This window comes from Cladophialophora psammophila (assembly GCF_000585535.1).
Source record: "Cladophialophora psammophila CBS 110553 chromosome Unknown aczJe-supercont1.7, whole genome shotgun sequence".
Lineage (NCBI taxonomy): Eukaryota > Fungi > Ascomycota > Eurotiomycetes > Chaetothyriales > Herpotrichiellaceae > Cladophialophora > Cladophialophora psammophila.
In genome coordinates, this window is record NW_006912928.1 from 425,281 (window position 1) to 449,307 (window position 24,027).

General features: G+C 51.9%; 10 protein-coding genes across 10 annotated transcripts; 3 read left to right on the forward strand and 7 right to left on the reverse strand.

Moving 5' to 3' along the window:
- Positions 1 to 2,954: 2,954 nt before the first annotated feature.
- A1O5_05163 (DNA excision repair protein ERCC-1) lies at positions 2,955 to 4,100 on the reverse strand (the record flags this gene model as incomplete). The annotated part of the gene is made up of 1 exon (XM_007745765.1): positions 2,955 to 4,100. One exon carries the CDS (start codon positions 4,098 to 4,100, stop codon positions 2,955 to 2,957), a length of 1,146 nt encoding a protein of 381 aa, XP_007743955.1.
- A 362-nt stretch (positions 4,101 to 4,462) lies between these two features.
- Positions 4,463 to 6,652, forward strand: A1O5_05164 (uncharacterized protein; the record flags this gene model as incomplete). The annotated part of the gene is made up of 1 exon (XM_007745766.1): positions 4,463 to 6,652. One exon carries the CDS (start codon positions 4,463 to 4,465, stop codon positions 6,650 to 6,652), a length of 2,190 nt encoding a protein of 729 aa, XP_007743956.1.
- Positions 6,653 to 6,995: 343 nt separating this feature from the next.
- A1O5_05165 (uncharacterized protein) lies at positions 6,996 to 7,575 on the reverse strand (the record flags this gene model as incomplete). The annotated part of the gene is made up of 2 exons (XM_007745767.1): positions 6,996 to 7,357; positions 7,452 to 7,575. 2 exons carry the CDS (start codon positions 7,573 to 7,575, stop codon positions 6,996 to 6,998), a joined length of 486 nt encoding a protein of 161 aa, XP_007743957.1.
- Positions 7,576 to 8,339: 764 nt separating this feature from the next.
- On the reverse strand, positions 8,340 to 9,676 carry A1O5_05166 (agmatinase; the record flags this gene model as incomplete). The annotated part of the gene is made up of 3 exons (XM_007745768.1): positions 8,340 to 8,875; positions 8,982 to 9,298; positions 9,351 to 9,676. 3 exons carry the CDS (start codon positions 9,674 to 9,676, stop codon positions 8,340 to 8,342), a joined length of 1,179 nt encoding a protein of 392 aa, XP_007743958.1.
- A 969-nt stretch (positions 9,677 to 10,645) lies between these two features.
- A1O5_05167 (uncharacterized protein) lies at positions 10,646 to 12,983 on the forward strand (the record flags this gene model as incomplete). The annotated part of the gene is made up of 4 exons (XM_007745769.1): positions 10,646 to 11,028; positions 11,291 to 12,278; positions 12,471 to 12,850; positions 12,944 to 12,983. 4 exons carry the CDS (start codon positions 10,646 to 10,648, stop codon positions 12,981 to 12,983), a joined length of 1,791 nt encoding a protein of 596 aa, XP_007743959.1.
- Positions 12,984 to 13,607: 624 nt separating this feature from the next.
- On the reverse strand, positions 13,608 to 14,161 carry A1O5_05168 (uncharacterized protein). Its single transcript, XM_007745770.1, has one exon. The coding sequence runs from the start codon at positions 13,958 to 13,960 to the stop codon at positions 13,757 to 13,759; it is 204 nt and encodes a 67-aa protein (XP_007743960.1). The 5' UTR covers positions 13,961 to 14,161; the 3' UTR covers positions 13,608 to 13,756.
- Positions 14,162 to 15,162: 1,001 nt separating this feature from the next.
- On the reverse strand, positions 15,163 to 15,612 carry A1O5_05169 (uncharacterized protein; the record flags this gene model as incomplete). The annotated part of the gene is made up of 1 exon (XM_007745771.1): positions 15,163 to 15,612. One exon carries the CDS (start codon positions 15,610 to 15,612, stop codon positions 15,163 to 15,165), a length of 450 nt encoding a protein of 149 aa, XP_007743961.1.
- A 991-nt stretch (positions 15,613 to 16,603) lies between these two features.
- Positions 16,604 to 17,225, reverse strand: A1O5_05170 (uncharacterized protein; the record flags this gene model as incomplete). Its single annotated transcript, XM_007745772.1, has 1 exon — positions 16,604 to 17,225. The coding sequence occupies exon 1, from the start codon at positions 17,024 to 17,026 to the stop codon at positions 16,604 to 16,606; it is 423 nt and encodes a 140-aa protein (XP_007743962.1). The 5' UTR covers positions 17,027 to 17,225.
- A 1,447-nt stretch (positions 17,226 to 18,672) lies between these two features.
- A1O5_05171 (uncharacterized protein) lies at positions 18,673 to 19,461 on the forward strand (the record flags this gene model as incomplete). Its single annotated transcript, XM_007745773.1, has 1 exon — positions 18,673 to 19,461. A coding segment is annotated over exon 1 (312 nt), but the record flags the coding sequence as incomplete, so codon positions are not given.
- Positions 19,462 to 21,147: 1,686 nt separating this feature from the next.
- On the reverse strand, positions 21,148 to 21,915 carry A1O5_05172 (uncharacterized protein; the record flags this gene model as incomplete). The annotated part of the gene is made up of 1 exon (XM_007745774.1): positions 21,148 to 21,915. One exon carries the CDS (start codon positions 21,913 to 21,915, stop codon positions 21,148 to 21,150), a length of 768 nt encoding a protein of 255 aa, XP_007743964.1.
- Positions 21,916 to 24,027: the final 2,112 nt, after the last annotated feature.

The following is a 24,027-nucleotide window of genomic DNA, read 5'->3' on the forward strand; positions in this document are numbered from 1 at the left end:
GCACAAAGATGCCCCATGAGCCGTGGGTGCTTCGATTTGGTAAACGAAGTGATGTTATTCAGCAAATGCGGGAAGCACCGTTATTGGGTCTGGCTCTCTGAAGTCGTTGTGCAGCTGATATGGCTGATACATTTTCCTTGCTGGGGGAGTCCCAGAGGGCGTAGTACGGCCTTTTTATGCAAATCAAAACTAATATATGTACACCGTACCATGAGCATTTTGCATTGGCCCTTTTCGATTCGGGAAACTCGTCTAAAATCTATTGCTGAAGGGGAATGCAAAGAAAGCGCAAACCATCCAGGCTTACGCTCTTCTTCTGTATGGTCTTGAATACAATGAGAAAGTGCAAGGGAAGGCCGTACGAGCAGTTGGGAGGTGCTGCCATGGAAGCGGCTGATGTCGATTCAGCTCGTGGATTGCCCAAAGTTGGACTCTGTTTGTCGGGTGGAAGACCATGCTGCCGACATGATTGCGAGCTTGACGGCTTGAAAGTTCAAGTGCATATGTGCATCGTACCGCATGGTCGCCAAGGTGAAATTGTTCTGGGGCGAAGAACGATCATGCGTTGTTGTTCTAGGCCCTAGCAGTGTCTGGTAGTGTTTTCCGCTTAAAGAAAGACGAAGACGATCTTCTCTTGGATGTTCTGAGCTGCTGACTGTGACGGAAACCGGTTGCCACTCTATTTTGCGCTGAGTCTTTTGCAGGATGTGTTGAAACTCTTCGCTGTAGGAAGCTGTTAAACTGAGAAGTGGCTAGGCGGTTGATAGCATTTGTCTATCCTGCAAGATGTCTGTCCTTTCAGCGAGTTCCTCCTTGTTTATATAGACATTTGGCCTGTGTTCGGAAAGCCATCCTTAAACGTTTCCAGTCGCCGTTATCCACATCGAGGTCGTCCTGCCGTAGATTTCGCTGGCGATCAAACTGCCTATCAAATTGGCCTGATACTCGTTCCGTCTCACAGATATCAACGGTGTAGACTCGTCGGAAGGGGGCGTATGTCGACAGTCGATTTTCATCCTTCTATGCTGCATCCGTCGCCCTTGCATTTTAACCAACCTCAATGTCCGGTATCGTGAAGAGACGGAGTGCATGGGCGAATGCTTAGACACTTTTGTTGTCCGGCCCGTGCCAGGGTTGACGGCATGATGGCCGGGGTGCGCAAGAAGGACCATGGGGGAGCTTCTGCTTCGTTGGCAACTGGGGAGAACAGGCATTATCCAAGAAGGCAAGAAGCGAACAACAAGATCTGAGTCGGAAAGGTCTAGACTGAAAACCAGTCCTGGCTATTGCACCTCACACCCAACCCATGAGAGCTGATGACTGAAACTGCCAATGAGCGAATGCATGGTAAAGAATGAGACATTGGTATTTGGTTAGCAAGCAAGAGAGAAGAATGTGGAGGAAGAAAGAATCCTCCGGGAAGACGATGACGCAGCATTTATAGTCTGGGAATGAGGACCATGGCAAGAAGACATGGGTTAGAGGCCGGTGAAGATCCTTGTGGCGGTGTCTCATCATTCCCTGGTGCGGTTGCGTTGTGGATGGAAAGACACGATACTTGAACAGCGACGAGGAACAGAACATACCAGACAGCGCCCACAATAGGACAAGCAGCATAGTGAAGCACGCCATGTGTAGAACCCTAGTCATACACCAAGTCTTTGGCCAGTGTATAACTTTATTACCTTTATCACTTCTTCTCATGCCCCTGAAGAGACTGAACCTGCTCCTCTTGCCACCGCTCGTGACGCTCTTTGCAGATGCACATCATTGGGGCTGAAAAGATGGGAGCCCCATTTACCTCGACAGGTCTCCTGCCTCTTTCACTCTCATTTTTCTATTTCTTTTCCCCCGGCTTTATCTTTCACCGCACCAACCACTTACGTCTGAGGCTTTTGGCTTCCTTCGTCGGCTGTCGACTCCTCTCTGCAGTCATCCGTGCGCCTGTCCCTCTCCACCGATTTGAATCTTGCCCGTCCAAAATACGGTATTACAGTCTGCTGCAGGGTCTTCTGTGCCGACGTACCGCCCCTGTCCATCTTTTCAGTAGTGCTTGAAGTATTCACTCCTCATAGCCTCGCGAATACTGACGTTGACTTCTCCCGCTGGAAGGGAATTAGAATTTGACAGTTTGCGGCGGTAGAGCCCCGAATAATTCTTGACTTTGCATTCGAATCCAGAGTCTCTGTCCAAGGCTCTCACATCGCCCAATCCATGGCTTCGCTGCAAGGTTTCGCCATCCAACATTGGCACCGTAATCGATGTGTCGTCAGTGTACTCACTAGGCTTGAGCACGGGACGGTAGATGGGGCATCTCTGAAAGCCGCAGGCGCTGGGATCGACGCCGCTCACGGAAGCGGCAACTGCGTCCCATCCTCCCTTCCTGAATATGAGCTTTTTGTGCGGTTTGGGGAATTCTGAGATTAATAAAGCTGCCGGATTATGAGAGAAGGCTGCTCTGGGTTTTAAAAGTGTAAGTTAGAATGACAGTGCTCGGGCAATACATAGACAATCCAAGCCTCCAATACTTTGCGCAATTAATGGAGGAGAAGGACGATCCTCAAGATGAACTCGTTCCATGTTAGTGCGATGTTTTCCATCCTTTCATGCCTCTTGAAGAGCCTTGGGGTCCGCCTTGGGGTGACGATTGGTGGTGGGGACGTCGGAACATCAATAATGTCTCCCAGACTGAGCAAATAAAACCCTTGCCACACCGGATGATGGGAGTCCCCACGATAGATCGTTCCCCGGGAAGACAAATGGATCGTCGAAATGACTTCTTCAGATCGTCAAAATCGTCCTCCTCTTGTTGCATCGCGGATGCCGAAAGGTGTGATAATGCATGCGCTGCACACCACGTCGTCGAAGGTAGGCATCAAGCCGCCGTGCGATAGTTTGATACAACTGTGTCTTAACTGAGGAAGGTGGAGGATTTGATATTAACATATCCAATTTCACCCATTTTGTCGTAATTTTGCTAGTGCGGCCGCAACGCCGGCGCTCAATTCTGGTTCATTGCTGATCGGTGGCTGAGTCGGTCCTGCATTGTTTGCCTCTGCTTTTGCAGCTTCCGCGTCAGCAAGGGCAAGGAGTGCCGCTTCTTCTTCTTCATCCAAGTCATCCATGGTCACTTCTTCCAATCGAGGACGCTTATGGCTCGGACTCGTCTCGGTAGTATTCTGGGTTGCGGCAGCAGCAGCAGCAGCCGTCCCCTGTCTGTTAAAACTTGGGACAGTGCCAATGGGAATGGGTGTATGTGCGCTGCCCGGTCTGGATTCTGGAGTGCTTGCTCCATCAGAGAGTAAAGAAGTCTCTTGTCTCAGGAGTGCAGCATTGGATTTGGCGGCTCTCTTCACCCGGAACGGTTCACGGAGAGTAGAGTACCAGGCCTTGACTTTCTTTTCGCCCCATCCTGGCACCAAAGCCAGTTCTTCTGGTTCTGCATTTACAGCTGCTCGAAGAGAGCCGAAATTCATAATCAGGCTGGCGGCGTCGGTCTTGTTGATATTCCGTGGCGTCGTAACAAACTCGGTCAAACTCTCCTGGTAGGTTTCTGCTTGGTGGGCTCGGATTGACGCAGATGAGGCGTGCTCATACGACTTGAAGAGTTCCAAATAGCGGCCGGCCTCTTGGGACGACCAGCAGAGGATCAAGGTCAGATTGTTGATCATCGAAGTCTTGGACAGCTCTTTCAGAGCTTCCTCGTGATTGGTGATGTCGACCATGGTCAACAGGATCCGGAGGTTGTAGAGCTTTCCTAGCTGGCGAATGCGGCTATAAATATACTCCGGGTGCAAGCGATGGTATTTGAGAGACAGGAACAATGCGCATGTCGTTGCTCCAAGGACGTAGTCACACGGTATGTCTGAGTATTCCCATGGAAGCTGTGTAACATGTTTGAGAATGGGGTTGCCCTTTTGTCGAGTTGATACTAGAATGGCTGACGGACCCTGTCTTCCCGGCAGCGCTTGTGGCTTTGGCTGAACCACTCTTGCAGGTGTGTTTGATGTAGCAGCACTTGCTGTTTGCTGCGGAGCGGATGGCCGTTCAACCGCTGCCTCTTCTGACAGGAAGTCGATGTTGTCGAACTCTTGAGCCATCATGTGGCCCTTTGCCTAGTCCTCAGAGGAGAATGGGAGATGCACCTATCGCCCTCTTAAACACCCAGACCACCGACCTGCTTTCTCTAAGTCGGTGTCTGTTCACTCGCGAAGCATTCTCTGTCTCTGGTGCCCCTCAGTGCCGCCTTCGACTTCACTGAGCTGGAGCAACTGGAGGTAACTTAGACGATGATTAACTTCGTCTTCGATTCTGTACTTGAACGTAGATAGTACGGCAGATCACAAATGCGCGGGATGAAAAGTGCGACTCCGCTTCGAGTTGGAGAAATTTTTTGGGTTGCGAAAAGTTCAATATTCCCACCAACTCGAAAAAGGCGGCGAGTGCAAGTCGCAAGTCGACCATGGACCAGAGTACCAAGAGACGCAAGCTCTCTAATGGCAGCTACGAAGCCGTCGCCATAGAGGCTTACCACGCGACCCCAGAAACAAATGCCAGCTCCAAGGATCAGAGACGGTCGCTCTTCGTCCGCTCTCTACCAGCTTCCGTGACAACGGAGCGACTCACAGAATACTTCTCGCAGTCTTTTCCTCTCAAGCATGCCACGGTCGTTCTAGACTCTCAGACAAAGATTTCCCGAGGCTTTGGCTTCGTCACTTTTGCCGATGCGGAGGACGCGCAGGCTGCTGTTGCACAGTTCAACAATTCAGTGCTGGACGGGAGGAAGATCAAGGTTGAGCTGGCCGAGGCGAGACATCGAGATGCAGACCTTGGTGGAAAGACCAGAATCAATACCACGGCTGTACAACTTCGAGCACAGCGGCAAAAGAACCAAACAGAGACCCAAGCCCCGAAGTTGATTGTGAGAAATTTGCCATGGAGTATCAAGACATCTGAGGATCTCTCCATGTTATTCCGAAGTTATGGGAAGGTTAAGCATGCGGTTGTCCCAAAGAAGGGACCCAAGGAGCAGTACGGCTTCGGAATTGTAGTGCTTAGGGGCAAAAAGAACGCTGAGAGGGCGCTTGCAGGAGTCAATGGTAAAGAGGTTGATGGGCGCACGCTAGCCGTTGACTGGGCTGTCGACAAGGAGACATGGGAAGAGCTGCAACATAGCAATCCAGAGAATGAACAACCAGCCCAGGACGAGAGTGATGCCAGAACCGGCGGCAGCGTGGACGAGGGTGCAAATTCCGACGGGGCAGCAGTCGATGAAGATGTCGACCAAGCTAGTGACTCGGTCGGAGATTCAGAACAAGAGTCACTTGACGAGCTCGGTGCTGAAAACGACGAAGACGACATGGAATCCGAAACAGAAAGCACTACACCCGACCCCCACGACAACAAAAATGATACTTCTGTGTTCGTGAGAAATTTACCCTTCACAACTGACGACGACCTCCTTCGAGAACACTTTTCCGCTTTTGGTCCGATTCGATATGCACGAGTTGTTTATGACCCAGAGACTGAGCGGTCTAAAGGCACAGGGTTTGTCTGCTTTTTCAACATCGACGACGCAAAAGCCTGCGTCAAGGGTGCCCCGAAGCACGAAATGCCATCCGAACCTGCAACCAATAATAAGAAGAGACGAGGAGAAAGTTTGAGGCATTCAATCCTTGAAAACGAAGCGGCGGACGCGTCAGGCCGCTATACCCTCGAGGGTCGTGTTCTCCAAGTCTCTCGAGCCCTAAGCAGGGATGACGCGGAACGCCGAGCAAGCGAAGCGAGTGCAAAAAGGGACATCAGAGATCGAGACAAACGACGCTTGTATCTGCTTTCGGAAGGTTCCATCCCAAAAGGATCAAAGCTTCACGAGCAGCTAGGCAAGGCAGAGATCGATATGAGAGAGAGTAGTGCTCGCCAACGGCAGCGACTCATCAAAAGCAATCCGAACCTCTGTCTCAGTCTGACCCGACTAAGTGTTAGAAATCTTCCTCGGGGTATCGGCAGCAAGGAGTTGAAGGCATTGGCCCGCGAGGCCGTGGTTGGGTTCGCCAAGGACGTCAAGGCTGGCCGTCGACAGCCTCTCGACAAGGAAGAGCTCCGCAGAGGAGGTAGCGAGATGCAAGAAGCTGAACGCAGACGCAAGCTGTCTGGCAAAGGGATCGTCAAGCAGACTAAAGTTGTGTTTGAAGACAAAGAAGGAAGTAAAGTCAAGGAAGGGGCCGGTCGAAGTCGAGGCTACGGCTTCATTGAATATGTCAGCCATCGGAATGCTCTCGCCGGGCTGCGCTGGCTCAACGGGCACATGGTCAAGCCCGTGAACGCTGGTGCTGAAAAGGGGAAGCGCCTGATTGTCGAGTTTGCCATTGAAAATGCCCAGGTTATCCAGCGGAGGAGTGAAAGAGAGCGAAAGGCCAGAGAAGGTGGCAGGACCAAGGCAAAGGACAGCAAGCAAGACATGTCAGATAATAGCGGTAAAGTCGACAAGAAGCGGAAGCGCAGTGACAGGAATGAGGGTACGTCGGCTTCAAAGGCCTCGAAAGGCCTGGAGCCGCTGGAGCCGCTGGAGCCGGAGGAGAAGAACCGCATTGCAAAAAGGAATCGAATCATTGCAAAAAAACGTCAGGCTAGGAAAGTCCGGAAAGGGTGATGAGATAGATGAACGGATTAGTTGGAAGCAGTCTGCAGTTTGAGCGATGAGCGATGAGCATCAGCCACCAATCTGCTGCTGAAGGCGAGGGAGGGCCTGTCTCTCCTACTTCTTTTCGGGGTATCTTCCTGAATGTCACCATAAATCCATCTCTCCTGCTGCCTGCCGCCATTCCTACCCCGTGTTCTGAGCACCCTCGACCTAGAGGGATGAGCAAACGCAGTCAGCACCTGTCTTGTAACGTGTCACATGCCATATTCCTGCGCCTACGTGGTCCATTTGCATGCTTCTTTCAACGACCGGGATTCGTAGAGGGTGTCCAACAATTCCGAACCCCTCCTCCTCACAGCCGCTGTAGCTTGGGTGTACTGACCTTGCCCACAATGTTATACCGTTTGCTAAAGAAGGTGTACCATTCGTCAAGAACAGTCTTGTACTTGTCGTCCAGATCATACCATTCTGGTACGCAGTCTTCAGGTTTCAGGCTCGAGAGGGCCAGGGCACGAGAAGGATCCTTTCCGGCAAAGACTGGCACGGACGGGCACTGGTAAGCCTGGAAACGGTGGAAGCGCGACGTAAAAGAGTGAGGAACAAAGTGGTAGCCCATACCGTGATATTGGCCCTTCTCGCCATAGGCCTTGTTCTTGGAGACATCGAAGATAATCCCTTTTATCGCAACCCACGTAGGCTTATCCGGATTTGTCCCTATCGCAGAGGCGCAGTCTCAGCAGGGCTCCCTCTCCTTCCCCTAGAGAAGGGGTGTCTTCAGGCGGTTCTTTCAATTGAGTGCGGGGCGTACCATCGCATGTACTCAGCTCTTCCAACGAGATCTCGTCGTTCTTTGGCGGCAAAAGCTCGACCGGAACCTTGGGTTCGAATTTCTTGTTCTCTGAATAAGGGCTCGGTGAGGTTGGGTCAGTCATGATTGATGGGGTTTTTGCAAACAAACCTCGACTCGTGTCGGTCACTGTGAAAGACGGAGAAGAATGAAACAAGAGTCAGTTTGCGGACTTTGGAGTCAAAAGGTATTAAGGTGAATCGTGCCACCCACCAAAGAGGTGCACTGCCCCTGTGACCTTCCGAGAGCGTGTGTGCAAGGGTGATTACATACTCTTCCCACAGCTTTAGAAAAGCGGAACTCTTCAGACTGAATGTTCGACTTGATTGGGACTTGGAATTGGATGGCAGGGTCCAGGCAGTGGTGGCAGCAAGTAGGCTATCGGTGACGGCCATACGAGGGCAATGGGGTGACCGTGGCTTCGATCGCTCACTGATGCGAGACGCAGGGAGGGCGACCAACTGCCCCTCGTCTGTTACCCCTCTCGCGCTCAAGCCCAAGTTGCCCCTCCAGGAGAATTGTTCCTCCGTTCCCCGCCGTCAAGTCTCGCAAGTCAGTTCCAGATTTGACGTGCGAGATCCAGCGACTTGGCGTGACCGGTGAAATCATCGTCTCCAGTGGCCCAGCACTGGCTGACGACGCATTCCATCCATATCGAGGCTTACCCGCCCCAGCCACGGTTCGTTCCTCTTACTATGGGTGTGCAGACAAGGGGGTTGTTGGCAAGGACTAGGTACATACCCAGTATCGGACTCCACCTAGATCGATTCTGGTCGCGTTTCACAGGCAGGATTGTGCGACCGGGAGGACTATGTTCATCCGCATTTACACTCTCGGGACTCTTCCTCTCTAGGCGCTGAACCCTTCCCTCTTGAGTGGCTTCACCGGCGTCTCGACCATCAGGCTCATGAGTCGATGGGCAACCTCTCCAGCTGCAAGGACAGTGGTTTCTCCAGGATTATCATATATGGGAGCCACTTCCACCACATCAGCACCGACAATTTTCAGACCCTCAAGACCATCTAGGATGCTCAGGAGCTCTCTGGTCGTCCATCCACCCACTTCGGCCGTGCCTGTGGCTGGAGCATACGCTGGATCCAACACATCAATGTCGACGGAGACGTAGACATTCGTGTCGCCCACTCGAGCCTTGAGCTTTTCGATAATGCCCGAAACGCCGATTTTGTCAATGTCCCTGGCAGTGATAATCTCGAAACCACACCGTTTGTCGTTCTTCCAGTCGTGGCTTTTGTTCATGACCGGGGCTCGGATTCCCGCGTGTGCAGAAGAGTTGAGAATGAGGCCCTCCTCATGGGCAATATGGAGAAAAGTGCCATGATTGAGCCCGGCATAGTGGGATATTCCTCCTCCAAGGACTTTTGGATCTGCGTGGGAATCAAAAAGTCAGCATCGGATTCAACCGTCAATCTAAGCGAGGGAGAAATGAATGCTCTGGATATTTTGGGGACTTCGGATCCGAGCCTAGCCTACCCCACGTATCTATGTGGCTGTCAAAATGTATGACACTGACAGGACCCCAGTGGTCAATGGTCGAGCGCAACGCCGCTAGGGTGGTTGTGTGGTCACCTCCCAACGTTATGATCCGAGGGACATCGGCCACTTCTGTGGTATTGGCTGTTCGCCCGGAAACCACTTTGTGCGCCTTTTCGAGTTGCTGCAAGGCTATGGTATTGTCCAGGAAAGTGAGAGGCGCGTCGCCGCAATCTACTATGCGTGCCCAACCCAGGAATGTGTTTTCATGGGTATACGGATCCCATGCTGCCGCAGCTTGAATTCGTCGAGAGCCCCTGTTCGCCTAGGTCAGGACATCCATAGGAATCCCCTCTTGCATGGACTTACCATCTGATTCCAGTGGGACCAAACCGCGCACCTGGTCGGGCGGTAGTGCCTGTGTCAAAAGGTGCCCCCAAAAAGGCAATATCATACTGGTCTACATTGTTGTCTGGTGATAAGCAATGTACCCAAGGAATATTTGCAAAGGTGGTTAGTCCAGCGTATTTCTCGAACCCTGCTAAAAGATCCTTGTCCGAAGCGACTGACGATCGATATTGGCCTGCATGGCCTCCAAGATTTGCTTGTAGCGGTGACACCGGTGGGAAAACAATATCCCGGGCTAGTGGAGAAGCTGGAAAGAGGAAGAGTGGTAAGGTCCAAGAGCTCAACATGACTGCGACTGTCCTTGAGAGAGCTCCTGGATAGTTTGTAAGTATCTGCAAGGCGAGTTCGGCGACAAAGGTACAAAGAGGTGGGAGCTGATTCGAGTCTACATACCTAGGAATACATCACTATCGCCGGATCAATTCCGAGTCGAAGATCGAGGTACCGAGTCTCCGGATCATAATACCCATTCAGGGGATTTCCAAGTCGCTCGGGCCCATCAGCAACAAGGCTATTACGAAGCAGGAAGATCCAGTGAGAGCAAGATAAGCACAAGCACAGAAGGACGGAGCAGAGCGAAAAACCGCGCCAAGAAATTACTAACGGTGGCGGCTGGCGGGAGCCTCGGTGGGAGCTTGGAAGCACCCTTTGGCTTAACTGGAGAGCTTGTCTAGATCCCTCCTGCCTCTGCTGCCCCCACCGAGGTCGGCTCTTTTAACTGACTCCGGGTTACTAGGCCGCCCCCAAGCCAAACTCCACCCCTAACGCCTTGCCAAGAGGCCCGAAGCTCCCCCAAGGACACCCAAGACACCCAAGAATCGTCAGCCCAGACGCTTCCTTCAACTTCATCCACTCAACTCGATCTTTTATCGTTTCTTGTCCCTGCAATCGCCATTGCTACCTCATGGCCTCTCTCCCCCAGCTCTCGCGACAGTCACTTCCTTTCAGCTTACAGTAAAATGATCCACGGGCTAAGCCCTTGCCGAGCCTCGAAGCCCACAGGACCAAGATCTTGGTACAAAATGTCCAATGCGAGAACATATACGTGCCGCGCGAGATGCTACCTGTGGAAGCGAACTGGGACCAGGCCAGGGCTTCAAAATGATGGATTATCCTTTCTTGCGATAAGGTCGGCTACGCCGATGTCATATATCGTGCGGTTTCCTTCCTGAGCTGTCCCAGACCAATTTATCTGTTCTCCGACCCTTTTTTTTTTTGGCTGTGAAGTTGTCTTTTCCTGACCCAAACCTCCCGCAATGTCTTCTGCGCACGACTACAGCTTCAGTGAGAAAGACGGCATGCCTCCTCACATGCTGGACGAAACCCCCATCGCCCGGGGCGTCCGTACCCCCTCCAACAGCGACGGTGACCCTGACGAGGAGAACGCTGTGAGACGCGGTTCTACATCACGCAAGCATTCCGTCGTGGCATCCATCAAGGCTAACTATGGCCTTGCCGAAGCACCAGATTATCCTAGCAGCATCAAAGTGGGATATGATAGCACTCATCGAAAATTGAAACCGAGACATATCCAACTCATAGGCATTGGTGGGACGATTGGCACGGCGCTATACGTGCAGATCGGGAGAGGGTTGCTCAATGGTGGTCCTGGGAGCTTATTTCTGGCTTTTACGATCTGGTGAGTCTGAGATCTGTGCATTTCTGTTCGTGTTCTCCTGGATTCCAAATTGGTTCGATCTGTCAATGGATGCAGAAAGCAAATGAGCACTTTAATAAAGGTAAAGGGCCAGTGTCCGTAGAATGGCAGACACAGCTTGTTGAGCGTGATTCGCAATGAAATTTTGGTTTCCTGGTCCACAAGATGTCACAGGATGAATGACACCCACACCCCAGTACAATTAACCAGTGATCATGGACTAACGCAAGATGCATATTCATAGGTGTACATTCATCCTCTGCGTCACGAACTGTATGGCCGAGATGGTAACCTATCTCCCCATTTCCTCACCCTTCATCCGCTTCGCAGGCCGTTATGTTGATGAAGCCTTTGGCGTTGCCGCGGGCTACAACTTCTTCGTCTTTGAAGCCATGCTGGTCCCTTTTGAGATCGTGGCGTGCAACGTCATCATCCACTTTTGGAGCGACATCGTGCCCGCTGGGGGAATCATCACAATCGTGATCGTTTGCTATGCGCTGGTAAATCTGTTTGCCGTGCAATGGTACGGTGAGACGGAATTTTGGCTCGCGCTGGGCAAAGTCCTCCTGATTGTCGGGTTGATCATCTACACGTTCATTGCCATGCTAGGAGGAAACCCCTTGGGCGATCGATTTGGCTTTCGGTATTGGAACAACCCGGGCTCCTTCACGGAGCTCTACTACGACGGCGCACTAGGGAGATTTTTGGGGTTCCTGCAGTGTCTGATCCAGGCTTCCTTCACTATCGCCGGACCGGACTACGTCTCGATGGCGGCCGGCGAGGCTGAGAATCCGCGCAAGGTGCTCCCCAAGGCCTTCAAGGCTGTCTTCTACCGGCTCACGGCCTTCTTCATGCTCGGCTCGCTCTGCGTTGGCATCCTCGTGCCGTACAATGACGCAGAGCTCACCGAGGCCTTTTCGACGGGGAAACCCGGCGCCGCGGCGTCTCCGTACGTCGTGTCCATGAACAGACTGCGTATCAAGGTCCTTCCGCACATCGTCAACGCCATGGTTCTCGGCAGCGCCTTCTCCGCCGGCAACAGCTACGTCTACTGCGCCAGTCGCAGCCTGTTTGGGCTAGCGCTCGAAGGGAAAGCGCCCCGGATCTTCACGCGCTGCACGAAGAACGGCGTGCCTGTGTATTGCGTGGCGCTCGTGCTGGCGATCAGTCTGCTGAGCTTCTTGCAAGTCAGCAACGATGCCGCCGTAGTGCTGAGCTGGTTCGTCAACCTGGTGAGTTTTTAATCCTAATCTGTTCTTTCCGCCTCCATCATCACCAGCATCATCACCAGCATCATCACCAGCATCATCGTCGGCATCTTCATCCGTCTGTCTATCTACCCGGCATTCGTCTCATTGACCCTCCCGTCAAAGCAACAAGACTAATAAGTTACTGAACTAATTTTACCCGATGTATACGAACAGGTAACGGCATCACAACTGATAAATTTCTCCGTCATGGCCTTCACATTCCTCAAATTCAAGCGCGCGCTCGAGGCCCAGGGCATCGACCGGTCCACACTACCCTACAAGTCGTGGTGGCAGCCCTTCTCGGCCTACTACGCGCTAACAGGCTGCTTCATCATGACCTTTGTGGGCGGCTACACCGTGTTCCTCCCCGGCTTCTGGGACGTGCCCAGTTTTCTGTTTAGCTATGCCATGATCGGCGTGTTTCCCGTCCTGTTCGTCTTCTGGAAGTGGTTCCGCAAGACGAAATGGCTTGCGCCACACGAGGTCGACTTGCAACCCAAGGAAATGGATGAGATTGCGGAGTATGAGCGGAATTATACGCCGCGGCCGCCGAGGTGAGTTTTAAAGATGTTCTTTTGTTCGCATGGGCTCCAAAGAGACTGAGGGGCTGTGTGTATCAGTGCAGCGCTAACCTCGAGATATTGTAGGAATATGTTCATGAAATACTTTGACAAGCTCTTCAGCTAGAGTTCCCTGGCGTCTTGTTCTCGAATATATGATAGGGCTTGATGACGCGACGACAAAAGGGGAGGCAAAGGTCAGAAAACAAAATGCTCTTCAGGTTGGATTTTGGCGAAGCTACTCAAAAAATGGAGGAGATGTGGCATATGTAGCAACAACCCAAGATCTGGCATAAACCATGGTGTGATGCTTTCACACCATCCCTCCCTCCCTCCCAAGCTCTCTGTCTGTCTTGATCTTTCTGTATGTGTAGGCTAACGGGCACTGCTCGTATCCTCGACTGATCACTGTTGGACAACCTACAACCCATCAACTCTCGAATGCTGGTATCCATCTAAGCAAACATCCTTAGCATCTACCAGCACTGCCCCGATAAAGAGAGGACGGGGCCTTGTAAGAGCCGGAAGAGGCAGTGCCATAGTCCGACTTGTCGACAATGGTAAATAGACATCGTATGGGAACTCACGTTCCCCTTTTCTTTCCCGGAGGCCCATCTGGACCGAGTGCCCAATGTCTTGTCTGGTTCGATCCTGCTGTCGAGTAAAGATTCCTGCAGTTGCAAAACAGCTTCCTTACCAGCTTTCTTCACAATATTGTGAATTCGCGGAAGAAAAAAAGATCTTCACAGGCGAAGCTGCTGCAGTTCCCAGTTGTGCTGATGATATCTTCTTGAAGTTTCATGAATGCCACTTTGCACCTTCACCATAGCGCAGAGGCATATTCACATCAAATATACCCGCTGATGAATACGCACGATCTTCAAGCCTTGTAGTCTGCCTTTAAGAAGCCCATGACATTTTCTGCGCCACACTAGTGCATCCAAGATATCCTCCCTCGAGAATATTTCTCAGTGTGCATGTTATAGTAGCCAAAATCTTGGCTGAGACTCCATTTAGTCCCGATTTCGCTGCCACGTCCGGCCCAGGAAGATGACAGGCGTAGGGGCTAGCAGTTCTTGAAGAGTCCAAACCCGCTTGAGCCATCCGCTGTCGAAAAGTTCAGACATTTCTGACCAGCATAAGTCCAGATGCGAAGCATTGTCGACAATATTGAGCCGCATTCGACAATCTGTGGTCGGAAAGATAGACATGGCATGGTGCCGCCGCTTCTCAATACCAGCGGTATATGGAATTGACGGCTTCAGACAAGCTCTTGCGCTGCTCCCTTTCAATGCAAACGCAGTCACCATCCTTGCAGAGTTCTCTGAAGAGACTCGAGACGAGTAAGATGAGCTTCGGGTGTCATATGCTCCGGTTTAACCTCAGCCTCGTCCCAGCCTGAGGTGCTCATGCTGACTGCCCGTCTGCTCAGCCATGCTCAGGCCCGTTTTCGGTCCCCCTGCGCTTATTAGATACTCATACCTTTAACGGGTGTATATCTCTTCCTCTAGGAATATAGCTACTTTGCGCTGCGGTCTACGGGGAACCAGATTAAACGTCTTAAATTCAAAGAGAGAAAGAGAAAACCGACAAAGTCGCGGAGACATCGGCGCAACCTTGCGTGTGGAGCCTTGCGGCCGATATCTTGTGAAAGCGACATGATGGGCTGAGACGACACGCCTGCGGCTAGCTGATCCCATTGATGTTGATGTTAATTTCCGCCTCTGCTCAGCGGGAGATGCCATTACCGTTATTACAACTTGACTGGAATTCTTTAGGACGTTATGCCCACCACAATACAATCTTATACATGAGGAAGTATATCAGACCATTTCGCAGTCGCGCAAGCGGCTTGTGGTAAGGCACGAAGGCTGATGAATGCTTCCACAATAATATATAGTCGCGCCAGCCCATATGACCCGATCCAGGTGGTTGCTATCGAGTATTGAAGCCACATCGGTAAACGGAACAAAAGCTCAAGGACAGTATTAGCCCCGGAAACGCCAAACAGGCGACAGGCCGCTCGCAATTGCGAAGCTATAATTATGAAGAATATCCCGTAGCACAAAAAAGCTCCCAATAGAGTCAGAGTCGCTGCGCGCCAAAGTTTTTGTTCAACAACCGTGGGAAACGCAAAATTCCACCCGGTCAAATGAATGCCCATATATATTATTGAGATGGTTGAGATCACCACCGAATCCAGTAGCGGCACACGCCTTGGAGGGTTTCGTCCGCTGTTTTGAAATGAAATGATCGGACCATGCTTAGGAGCGCCAGCCAAACCAAAAAGAAGATGGATCCCCCACTTAGAAGTCGAATCGGTAGGGTTGTGGATTGACAAAGTCAAAAGGAGTGAATCTGGAAGGTGCACCTTTTTGGGCGTCTGCAGACTGAAGTATGTCTTTGATCTGAATCTGGTCCTTTAGCCGGAGAGGAATAGTCGTAGTAGCGTCGAGTGGCTTATGGCGCCACCAGAAGAATGTGGGTAGGGTGCAGAATACGAACGCCAGAGTGGAAAGTTCCTTTGTCGAGATTGGTAGATGCTGTATAGGTCGCCCCAGGCACTGAAGAGCAAACCAGCACACCTGGATTGAGGTGAGAAGACGAGCAAATCCGTCTGCCTTATTCTTTTCCCAAATACTTTTTCTGTCTATTTCAGGCAACACCATGAATTTGTTGGTGACTAGATAATAAATTTGGTGCGCATCGACCGGGAATGGTGTATAGTCAGGGCTTTCCAGCATGAAGCCGCCCATGTCGGCGAAAAATGCATGTCTGAGTGACCATTGCGGGTGGCCGATCTGCGAGAGATCCGAGACGGATTGGGATGCTGAGATCCCTTGAAGCTACGCGAATGCTGCTAACACCTCAGGCAGGAAAATGGTAAAGGCGACCCATGAGAGCTTTGTTAGAAAGAAGTGCCTCCGCCCTGATTCGCGAGGAATATTTAGGAATAAGACCGACCAGCTGCACAAAAATGTCGTGATGACACAGCTCTTTAGAATATCGATTGTGCCTCGCCCATCTGGTGAGTTGACCCAGCCGTGGGTCAACTGGGCCGTTGCATTCATTGTTGTCTAAACACAGAGGGGGCTTTGAATTTTCCCAACCATAACTTAGTCGTGCGGCGAAGATTAATCGATTCTCAAAAATGGATTGCAGAGGAAGGAAGGTCGAGGAGTTTGTTCATCAATGCAAGGGAAATGCTGTGCTAGTATCAGCAGAAGAGAAGCATTTGAAACGGTCGTCAGGGGGGGGGGGAAGTCGGCTGCGGCACGGTCACTCCCTAGTTGCCTAGCCTAAGTACCGAGTAGTTTGCCTCACCAACAATTCCCGACTGGTGTTGCCTGGAGGCACGGCACGTTCTTCGACCTTGGTGTGCGTGTCTAAGACAGTGGCCCGAAACTTGACCTGGCGAAGGCGTCTGGTGGCGTTTTGGCGTGTGGGTGTGCTGTGGCTGCAAACTGACCAGTGACAGGGGCATCCAAACACAGTCCGCGGGACGTGTCGAAAAGGTACAGCCGCCAGGTACTGAGGACGGACTATCATAGGCTTTTAGATCGCCATGCAAATCTCCCGGATGGCTTCGACGAAGAAGACGACGAGGTCGTAGACCGCCAAGTGATGGGTATGACGCCCTCGGCAAGGCGTTAAACTGCCCCTTTGGCCCTGAGACATGGCGACAGAACTGTATCTTTGACTGGGATATGGGCTTTTTACATGTATCTGCCATGGTTCCCCTCGGCTTCAGACCACGATCTCGTCCAGAACCCTCACGGCGAGCGAGGTGAATCCCTGCTGTATCTTTATGCTCGTACCAGCACTCGTTTCACGATCAGCACAGTGGATCCCATATGCGTCTCTGCCCTCGATGCAGGCTTTGACAGCCGCTTCGAACCTGTCACCTGCCTCCGCTCTGACACCCGCAAGCAAAGAAGACTTATTGTCGAGGAGCCTAGTTCTGAGTGTGCTCGTGGACAGCGGAGAGCTATCGGCATCATTTTCGATTCCCACGATTGAAACAATGGGTTTCCAATAGGATATTTTTTTAAGCACAATGCCCAGGCTGTAGATGTCAAATGTCTTGCGATAATACAACGGAGGTCGATTAAACTGGGCATCTGGATGTAGGTATACTTCCGTACCTAGGCTTAGGCGCAGATGACCCATCCCAACACGCCCTCCTGGAGAAGTCGAAGCCGGTGAGATATGGTTCACCTAGCTGCAGAATGTTGTCGTCCGCCTGGAAAAGAAGGATCACCTCGCTTCGGAAGGCTTTGTGCAGCCAATTGACGGGATGCAAGTATAACAAGCACTTGGCGATGCTCTGCGGGAATGCTACTCGTTGTGACAGCGACGGAGGAGGTAGTTGCTTCAAAAGCCTGAAGTAAGTTGATCGGCCGTGTAGTAGCACTGATCTGTTGAGGTCTTTCGAAGACAACAGCGATCTTAGCATGCCGGCCCTGGTTTTCGGGTAGAATACAATACCCGAGACAAGGTGGTATGCGAAAGTCGTCCAGCTTGGTTGTGCTTTTAGCAAGACCGTCAGTTCCTCGATGGGCGAGAGTCGTGAAGCACTCGCATGGATGTCTGGCGACTGTCGAGAGTGCCAAGTCAGCCAGACCTCCTTTGAGGGTCGATTAGAGTCAACGAGTTCGGCGAGGTCGAGCGCGTGTTCTGAAGACGGCGGGTGTGGTCGTCGAACCTGCGAAGCCGGAATTAAAAGAGAGGCCCTGTTATCCAATGTTTGGTCGAGCAGTGATATAGAGAGCTTTGAAAGACGCCAGGTCTCCCAATTCTGCGTCTTGTATCTGTTGCCATTGTGTTCGTGTGGCAGACTGTTGTCGTGATGAGTATGCAGCTTCTGCAAGCGTTTTTAGATCGTTGACGGGATCCCTTGTTTGGATTAACTCCATGTACGTTTGTCTTTGCTCGTCTCTCAGCCCGGGTATTTGGTTCTCGTCCAACAGGTCTTGCAGGCTGTCATTAAGATGTCGAAGTCTGCTTTACTTGCGAACAAGCATGGATTACCAGTCTTGTCAAAGCTCAAGAGGGCGCGTCGCTTCCTGCCTTGCAGGTTGCAAATGCAGGACCAACGTGCACTGCCACGCGCTACCTACAGCCCCTGGACGACTCTATGCTGCGGACTGCTCGCGACAATTGCGTTCAGTCATGATTTCGATTTTCTGTCCGGTTCCTGGGCACTAGATGGACGTCAAGACAGTCAGCATTCCGACTGGGACGCACGAGAAGAACGATCACACGGTTTTGCAAACGACAATAGAAGTCATGCAAGGGGAAAGCGTTCCAACCAGCATCAAAACCAGGAAAGGATTCGGATCGGTCGAGGAGAGCCAATCTTAAGGAAAGCACGCCTAGAAGCCGAATATTGACAGGCTCGCTGGAGGAAGCAGTGCCTGGGGGTGTTTCACACCAGGATGAGAATGTCCTTCTTCTGGATACAGTCCCAAGTGGTGAGGTGTCCGCTTTCAAGGCCATCGTGGTACCAGAACAGAAATCCCAAATTCCATGCCTTAGCATCGATCATTCCACTGCGAGCCCCGGCGTTGTTCATCCAAGTGACAAAGACACTCATGAACAAATCAGAATCCGAGGACTTGAGACGGAACCTGGGACGAAGCTAGTGCCACGAAGGGCCTCCAAAGCCTCCGAAGTCAGTACACCTCTCGTCGCAACGGCCAAATGCACCATCACGCGATGCTATTGAATCCAGTATCCCGGAAATCGATGAGAAGATATCTGGCGAAATTGCCGATCGATTGCGTAAAGCCGGTCGAGAGGAATAGTCCCTTCGGCCACGGACTTATAGAGTGCTCTCAATGTTGAATGCGACGCTTCTGATGGAAGACTTTGTAAGAGCCGATCTCTGGGACATCGCTGTACCGTATCAGCGCAATTTCCTACCCCAAACTCTCTCGCCTGAGCAAAAGGAGGCTTTCCTTGCGAAGCAGCACGCCGTCTTATCCAAAGAGGCCAAGGGCATTGAAGGCGGGCCAAAGACGCCACATGCAAATCTTGCTACGTCAGCAGACGCATACCTCTAAGTCTTCGCGCATCTCGGTAGTGGTGGACATGGCGTCGTCGACAAGGTAAAAGTCAAAGTGTCCCAAAACGCCTATGCTCGCAAAACACTTCTGCTGTCCGACATTGGCCTGGAAACGTCTGCGTTGAAGAATTTCAACAATGAAATCCAATTATTGAAGAGACTGAGGCATCATCACCTCGTCCGTTGCGCCGGTTCTCACACTGATCCGGTACGGGTGGGATTTCTCATGACACCGGTAGCTGACTGCGACCTGCGAGCCTTTCTCGGCCGTCTCTTCTTCACAGTCAACAACTTGAGATGTATCCGAGAAGCTTTTGGTTGTCTGTGTGCTGCTCTCATCTGTCTTCAGGAACAACTTCGTCGCCGCAAGGATATCAAGCCGCGCAACATTCTTGTGAAGGCTGGCAAAGGATTCCTCACTGACTTTGGAATTGCGAACGACTGGAGTGACAAAACAAGAAGTACTACTACGGGTCAGATTCTTTCGTTCTCGCTCCCGTATGCCCCAGAGGTGCTCGACTTCAAGCCGAGAAACACTTGCGTCCGACATGTGGTCTCTAGAGCCTGCACCCCCTCATCACGGATCAGTACAACCATCGTCCTCAGCCGTTTACTCCCTCTAGAGCATCTGCCCGCTTCCATCCGCTCATGATGCCTGCGACTGGGTCCTCTCCACAATCGAGAAAAGGCCCCATATGTGCCTTACCCAGCACCGTCAACAGCGCCACCGTATCAATATCAGCACAGGACGCCTCTGCGCGCCCATCACAAGTCCTCCGGAGAATGGTGGAAGACTCAAGGAGATAAATGAACCTCGTAGCACGAGTTCGAGCGGTTGAACTACTACGGATATGGATACTATATTGAGATACCTCTTGTCGGCTTGGGCCACGTGCTACGAGGGTAGACTCCGGTCCATATGTGACTTAATGGAGGACATGATAGATTCTAACAGGGCCGTGGAGGCCTGTCTGACTGGATAGTATATACTATTTGGTGAATCACACAGGCGCTATGTAGTAGCGCTCGTCCGAAGGCCGAAGACTATATGGCGGCTGCCGTCTGCCTTTCGAAGCGAGCTACTTGCGTCCTGGTGCAGACTGACCAGTAACACTTGCGGGTTGTGTCGGAGAAGACCTTTTGACCAGCCATCGGGTACTCCGTACTTCGTACATCGAGAGGCCTATGATAGGCTTCTAGATGGCGGTTCGAGTCTCCCGAGAGGCTTCGAAAGACAACGGGGTGGTAGCCCGCCAAAATATGTGCAGCACTGGCCCCTCCCTCCCCAAAGCGCCTTGGCTAAGAATCTTCGATATTGGTAGCGATTTGTGCAAAGCCATCACTCATCACAGTGTCGTTCAGACCGACACGGGACAGGATGATTAAAGTATACCCATGCGGTCCGCCTGGTCCGGCTCGAGATATATGGTATTTACCTGCCTGTTTCCAACGAGATCCATCAAAGCCAACTCTGACCAAGTCCAAACTCTGAAAGACTGAGGATTTTCAGACCTCCTAGAGGATAGTCTGGTCTCAAATCAGAACGATCTTGGAGCAGCTATCGTCAAGCTGATTCTGGGGGGGGGGGGGGGGAAGGCGCATTGGCCGAGTGCGCAGAAAGGCCTATTTCTTGGTCGATCCTCTCTGGAAGTGCTTGTCTGTTTCTGCAAATTTTTTCCATAGATTGGATTTTATCTTCCCAAAAGGTAGAAGACGAAGTGATCTTTCATCGTGTGCAGTTCGGTGCAATAGGGCGGGCAACCTTTGACCAGGGACTGGACAAGCATTCTGGTCGCTTATCTGGATGTCCTGTTGAAGACTTCGTTTGAGCGAAGACGCTAATTACCCCGCCATGGTAACGTTGCCTCATCGAAGACGGTTTTGATCAAGGGGCCAATTAAGGTTCATTTCGAGGGTTTGCGTTGGGTTGGTGAACTCGGCCTGGGAACTGGAATTTGGACCGCCAATCCTAAGTTCCGGCCGTCCAAGATATGTCTAGCTCGGCGCAGAGTGGTGGGATACCTGTTTAGGAAGTCAGGTCCATTGTTCGGCTTCGTGCGGCGGCCTGGCAGGCATATCGGAGGATTCGTTCCTTGCTGACTCCGATTGTCCGTCTTATCAACTGTGAGCCCTGATGTAAGACGTCTAGAAAGCGTGGGCTGTATGATCCCCTGGCCGACGGAGGCCTCAAAAATTCCGTTTCCAGAAGAATCTTGCAGTCGGCTCAAGCATCTTCACACATCGCCCTACTCTTTCTTCGTCCGCCACCAAGCCAAGCCCCCGGTGGAGGTTGCAGCAGCCCGTCCACCTCTTCGACAATCTGGTCTCTCCTCTGTTCAGCAGCGAGTCTCTCTTCTTGCTCCTTCTCTGACTCTAATCGCCCTTTAGCCTCCACGGCAGCCGCATAGTTGCCTGCCCCTCCTCTTCCAGCATTTCCAACAGGATATGGATTTTGACTCTTTGGGCTAGGAGGCTTCCCCGGCATAGAAGACGTAAAACTTGCTGGTAAACTCGGGCTCCGTTGGAGGGGTTTCATGTCGTTGAGAACATAGTTTCCAGCTCCACCGCGGCCGGCGGACAGGTACTGAGCAGAGTTCTGCCGCAGGGGCCTCGGATCTTGGGTATTGATGCTTTCCAGCCTGGCTGCTGCTTTGCGACGCTCCGCTAACGAGGCATGTGGCGGTCGGTTTGCTTCGAGGTCGACAGGCGAAGTTGATCGCGGGGCAAGCTGGACCTCTGTCTGCCAGTTGAAGTTCCCAGCCCCCCCGCGGCCAGTCTTGACGTAGGGACCGTAGGCAGAAGACATGGAGATGGAGGACACGGATGATTCGCCATCCTCGTGGGAAGGGTATTCTGAGATGGAATTGGATTCTTCGTGATGGCGAAAGGAGGTGTCACTAGCCATTGGCGACACCGAGGAGGCGTAGGAATCGAGCAACCATGACGCCCATGACTGCGTAGCAGCAGCCCAAGACTGTGTCGTCGAGGTCATTGTTTCTCGAGAAGATGTGTCACCTTGATGGCTTTTTGTTGTATGAGCAATGACGCAGTGACGGCCGCAACTGCGACTGCGAAGGATTTGGATCCCGGGCGAAAAATGTGGGGGGGTTTTCTTTTTTTGGCCTCCCTCCTCGGTCCTTATCGCACTCAGTCGGTTCAAGCACTCTGCGGTCTGAGAGCCCAACTTCTCAAAATATACATCCTGAGTATTTTGTTCACGCAAAGAACAAGCAGAATGGTGTAGACAACAAGCAGGGGTTCAATCCGGGAAATAGATTGTGACCAGCACCTGAGTTTTTCGTATTAGAAGGCCGTTACAAGCCCAAGGTCCGTGGCGCCGGAGCGGAAAAAAAGGGGAGAAGAGGCAACCATGAAGCTAGTGACGGCTTGATTGGAAGATCCGAAAATGGCCGTGGCGAGATGATAGTATCGAGCAGCCACAAGTAGGGGGGGGGACAAGGGAGGAAAAGATTACTTGGGTATGCTGTTCACAGCCTCAGGTCCAAGTCCGACCACAAATCTACCGTCAGGGCAACTAGAGAGAAACCACGGCAGGACGCATTGAGACGATTGCAGCAAGGGTAGAGCAGGCGCCGGACTCGTCTTCCAATAAGCAGAAAGAGAAGGTCGGGCGCAGACAAACAAGCCCCTTCAGCCTCGCGCCAACGGGGAGCAAATGAAAAGGAGAGACACAGGCGGGCTTTGGCCGATGTGCTGGTTTAGTCTTGTTCTCTTCATACTGTATGACAAGCCTCGCCCACGCCGTGTTCCACGTGGCCCGATGCATTGACTGTTTCCAGGGCCGGAGTCGCTAGCACATTTCAATGATCACTGTGCATAATACAAAGCCTTTGATGGTCCCAATCCAAAGTCAAAGCCAGAGACACAACATGTCAGGGAGGACATTTTTTCGGCTGACGACTCCTTTTTGCCAATTGTAGCGTGGGGCAGGGCCGGCAGTCAAACGAACTCCTCTCGACGTACCGTCTTCCCCTCTCGTAGGTAGTATTCGGTCAAGCCTGCTGCGAGGTGAACTAGTCTTGGAGGCTAGGCAGATGCACGGATTGCTTTCATTTGCTGCCCAGTGAGCAGCCACCTGTCAACTGGCATATCACATCATGGGGGACATTTAGAGTGCTCCTCGAGCGCCTTTTGCTCCTGGCTCGGTTTGCGTCTCGGTTTGTGCGCGAACTCCAAGACCCAACAGGATACATAGTTGCCATAAGGAGACCTTTGCTGAGATAGGGGTTGATGCGGGTAAGCGTTATCAGCCATGGATAAGAGCGATAACTTAGAGCCTCGAGACTCTACCTAATTTGTACTGGGGATATTCGCCGATTTCGGACCTATGGATGCATACCCAGTAGTGGAATGACCGCCTCCATATGTAATGTATAACATTTTTATTGATGAGCCTGAGCAGCTCCTCAGCACCACATCGTTTCTCCGCAAAGGCTGTATCCTCAAAAAGGTCTTCCAGACAACCCCCCAAAACTCGGGTCTCGGTTGACCTCGACGGCAACTAGATCGAAAGCTGGGGCAAGCTAGCCTCATACTGTACTTAACCAGGCTCAGCCGAGGCTCCGTCCAAACCCCGCTACATAGCGTCATCTCGGTACTGGGTGGGAGTTGCTAGTTGTCTCTGTCGCTCCTCCTTGGCCTGGCGGAGAATACATACCAACAGCTGGAAGGGGAGGCCAATCTGATTGTCATTCCCGGGGCCGGAAAAGTCGGGTTTGACGGAATTCGTATGATTCGGTAACCAAAATCAATCCTGAGGGCCCTTTGTCTGCGTGCCAAAGCGCCCACATACATCCATAATTCGGAGAACCGGTGTCAGTCAGGATGATCTTTTAGTCTGTCTCTTAGCTTGCAACCTGCTGAATTGTCCGATTGCGGACATGCTGAGGGATCAGCACTTTGATTGATCGACAGGCTTCGGTGCCACGCGGATGGGCATTGACCACTGAGGTGCGTTCTCATTTATCCGAGTACAAATATTCTGGGCATCAGAACACTCCCAAAGAGTTTGTTCCAAGTATGCAGGACTCAAAACGAGATGGTTTCTGCATACAGACGTTTGAGCGATAGAAGACTAACTCGT

Bases quoted from the DNA above. Each gene is read 5' to 3' on its own strand.
- A1O5_05168 (XM_007745770.1), bottom strand. From the start codon at position 13,960: ATGGCTCAAGCGGGTTTGGACTCTTCAAGAACTGCTAGCCCCTACGCC.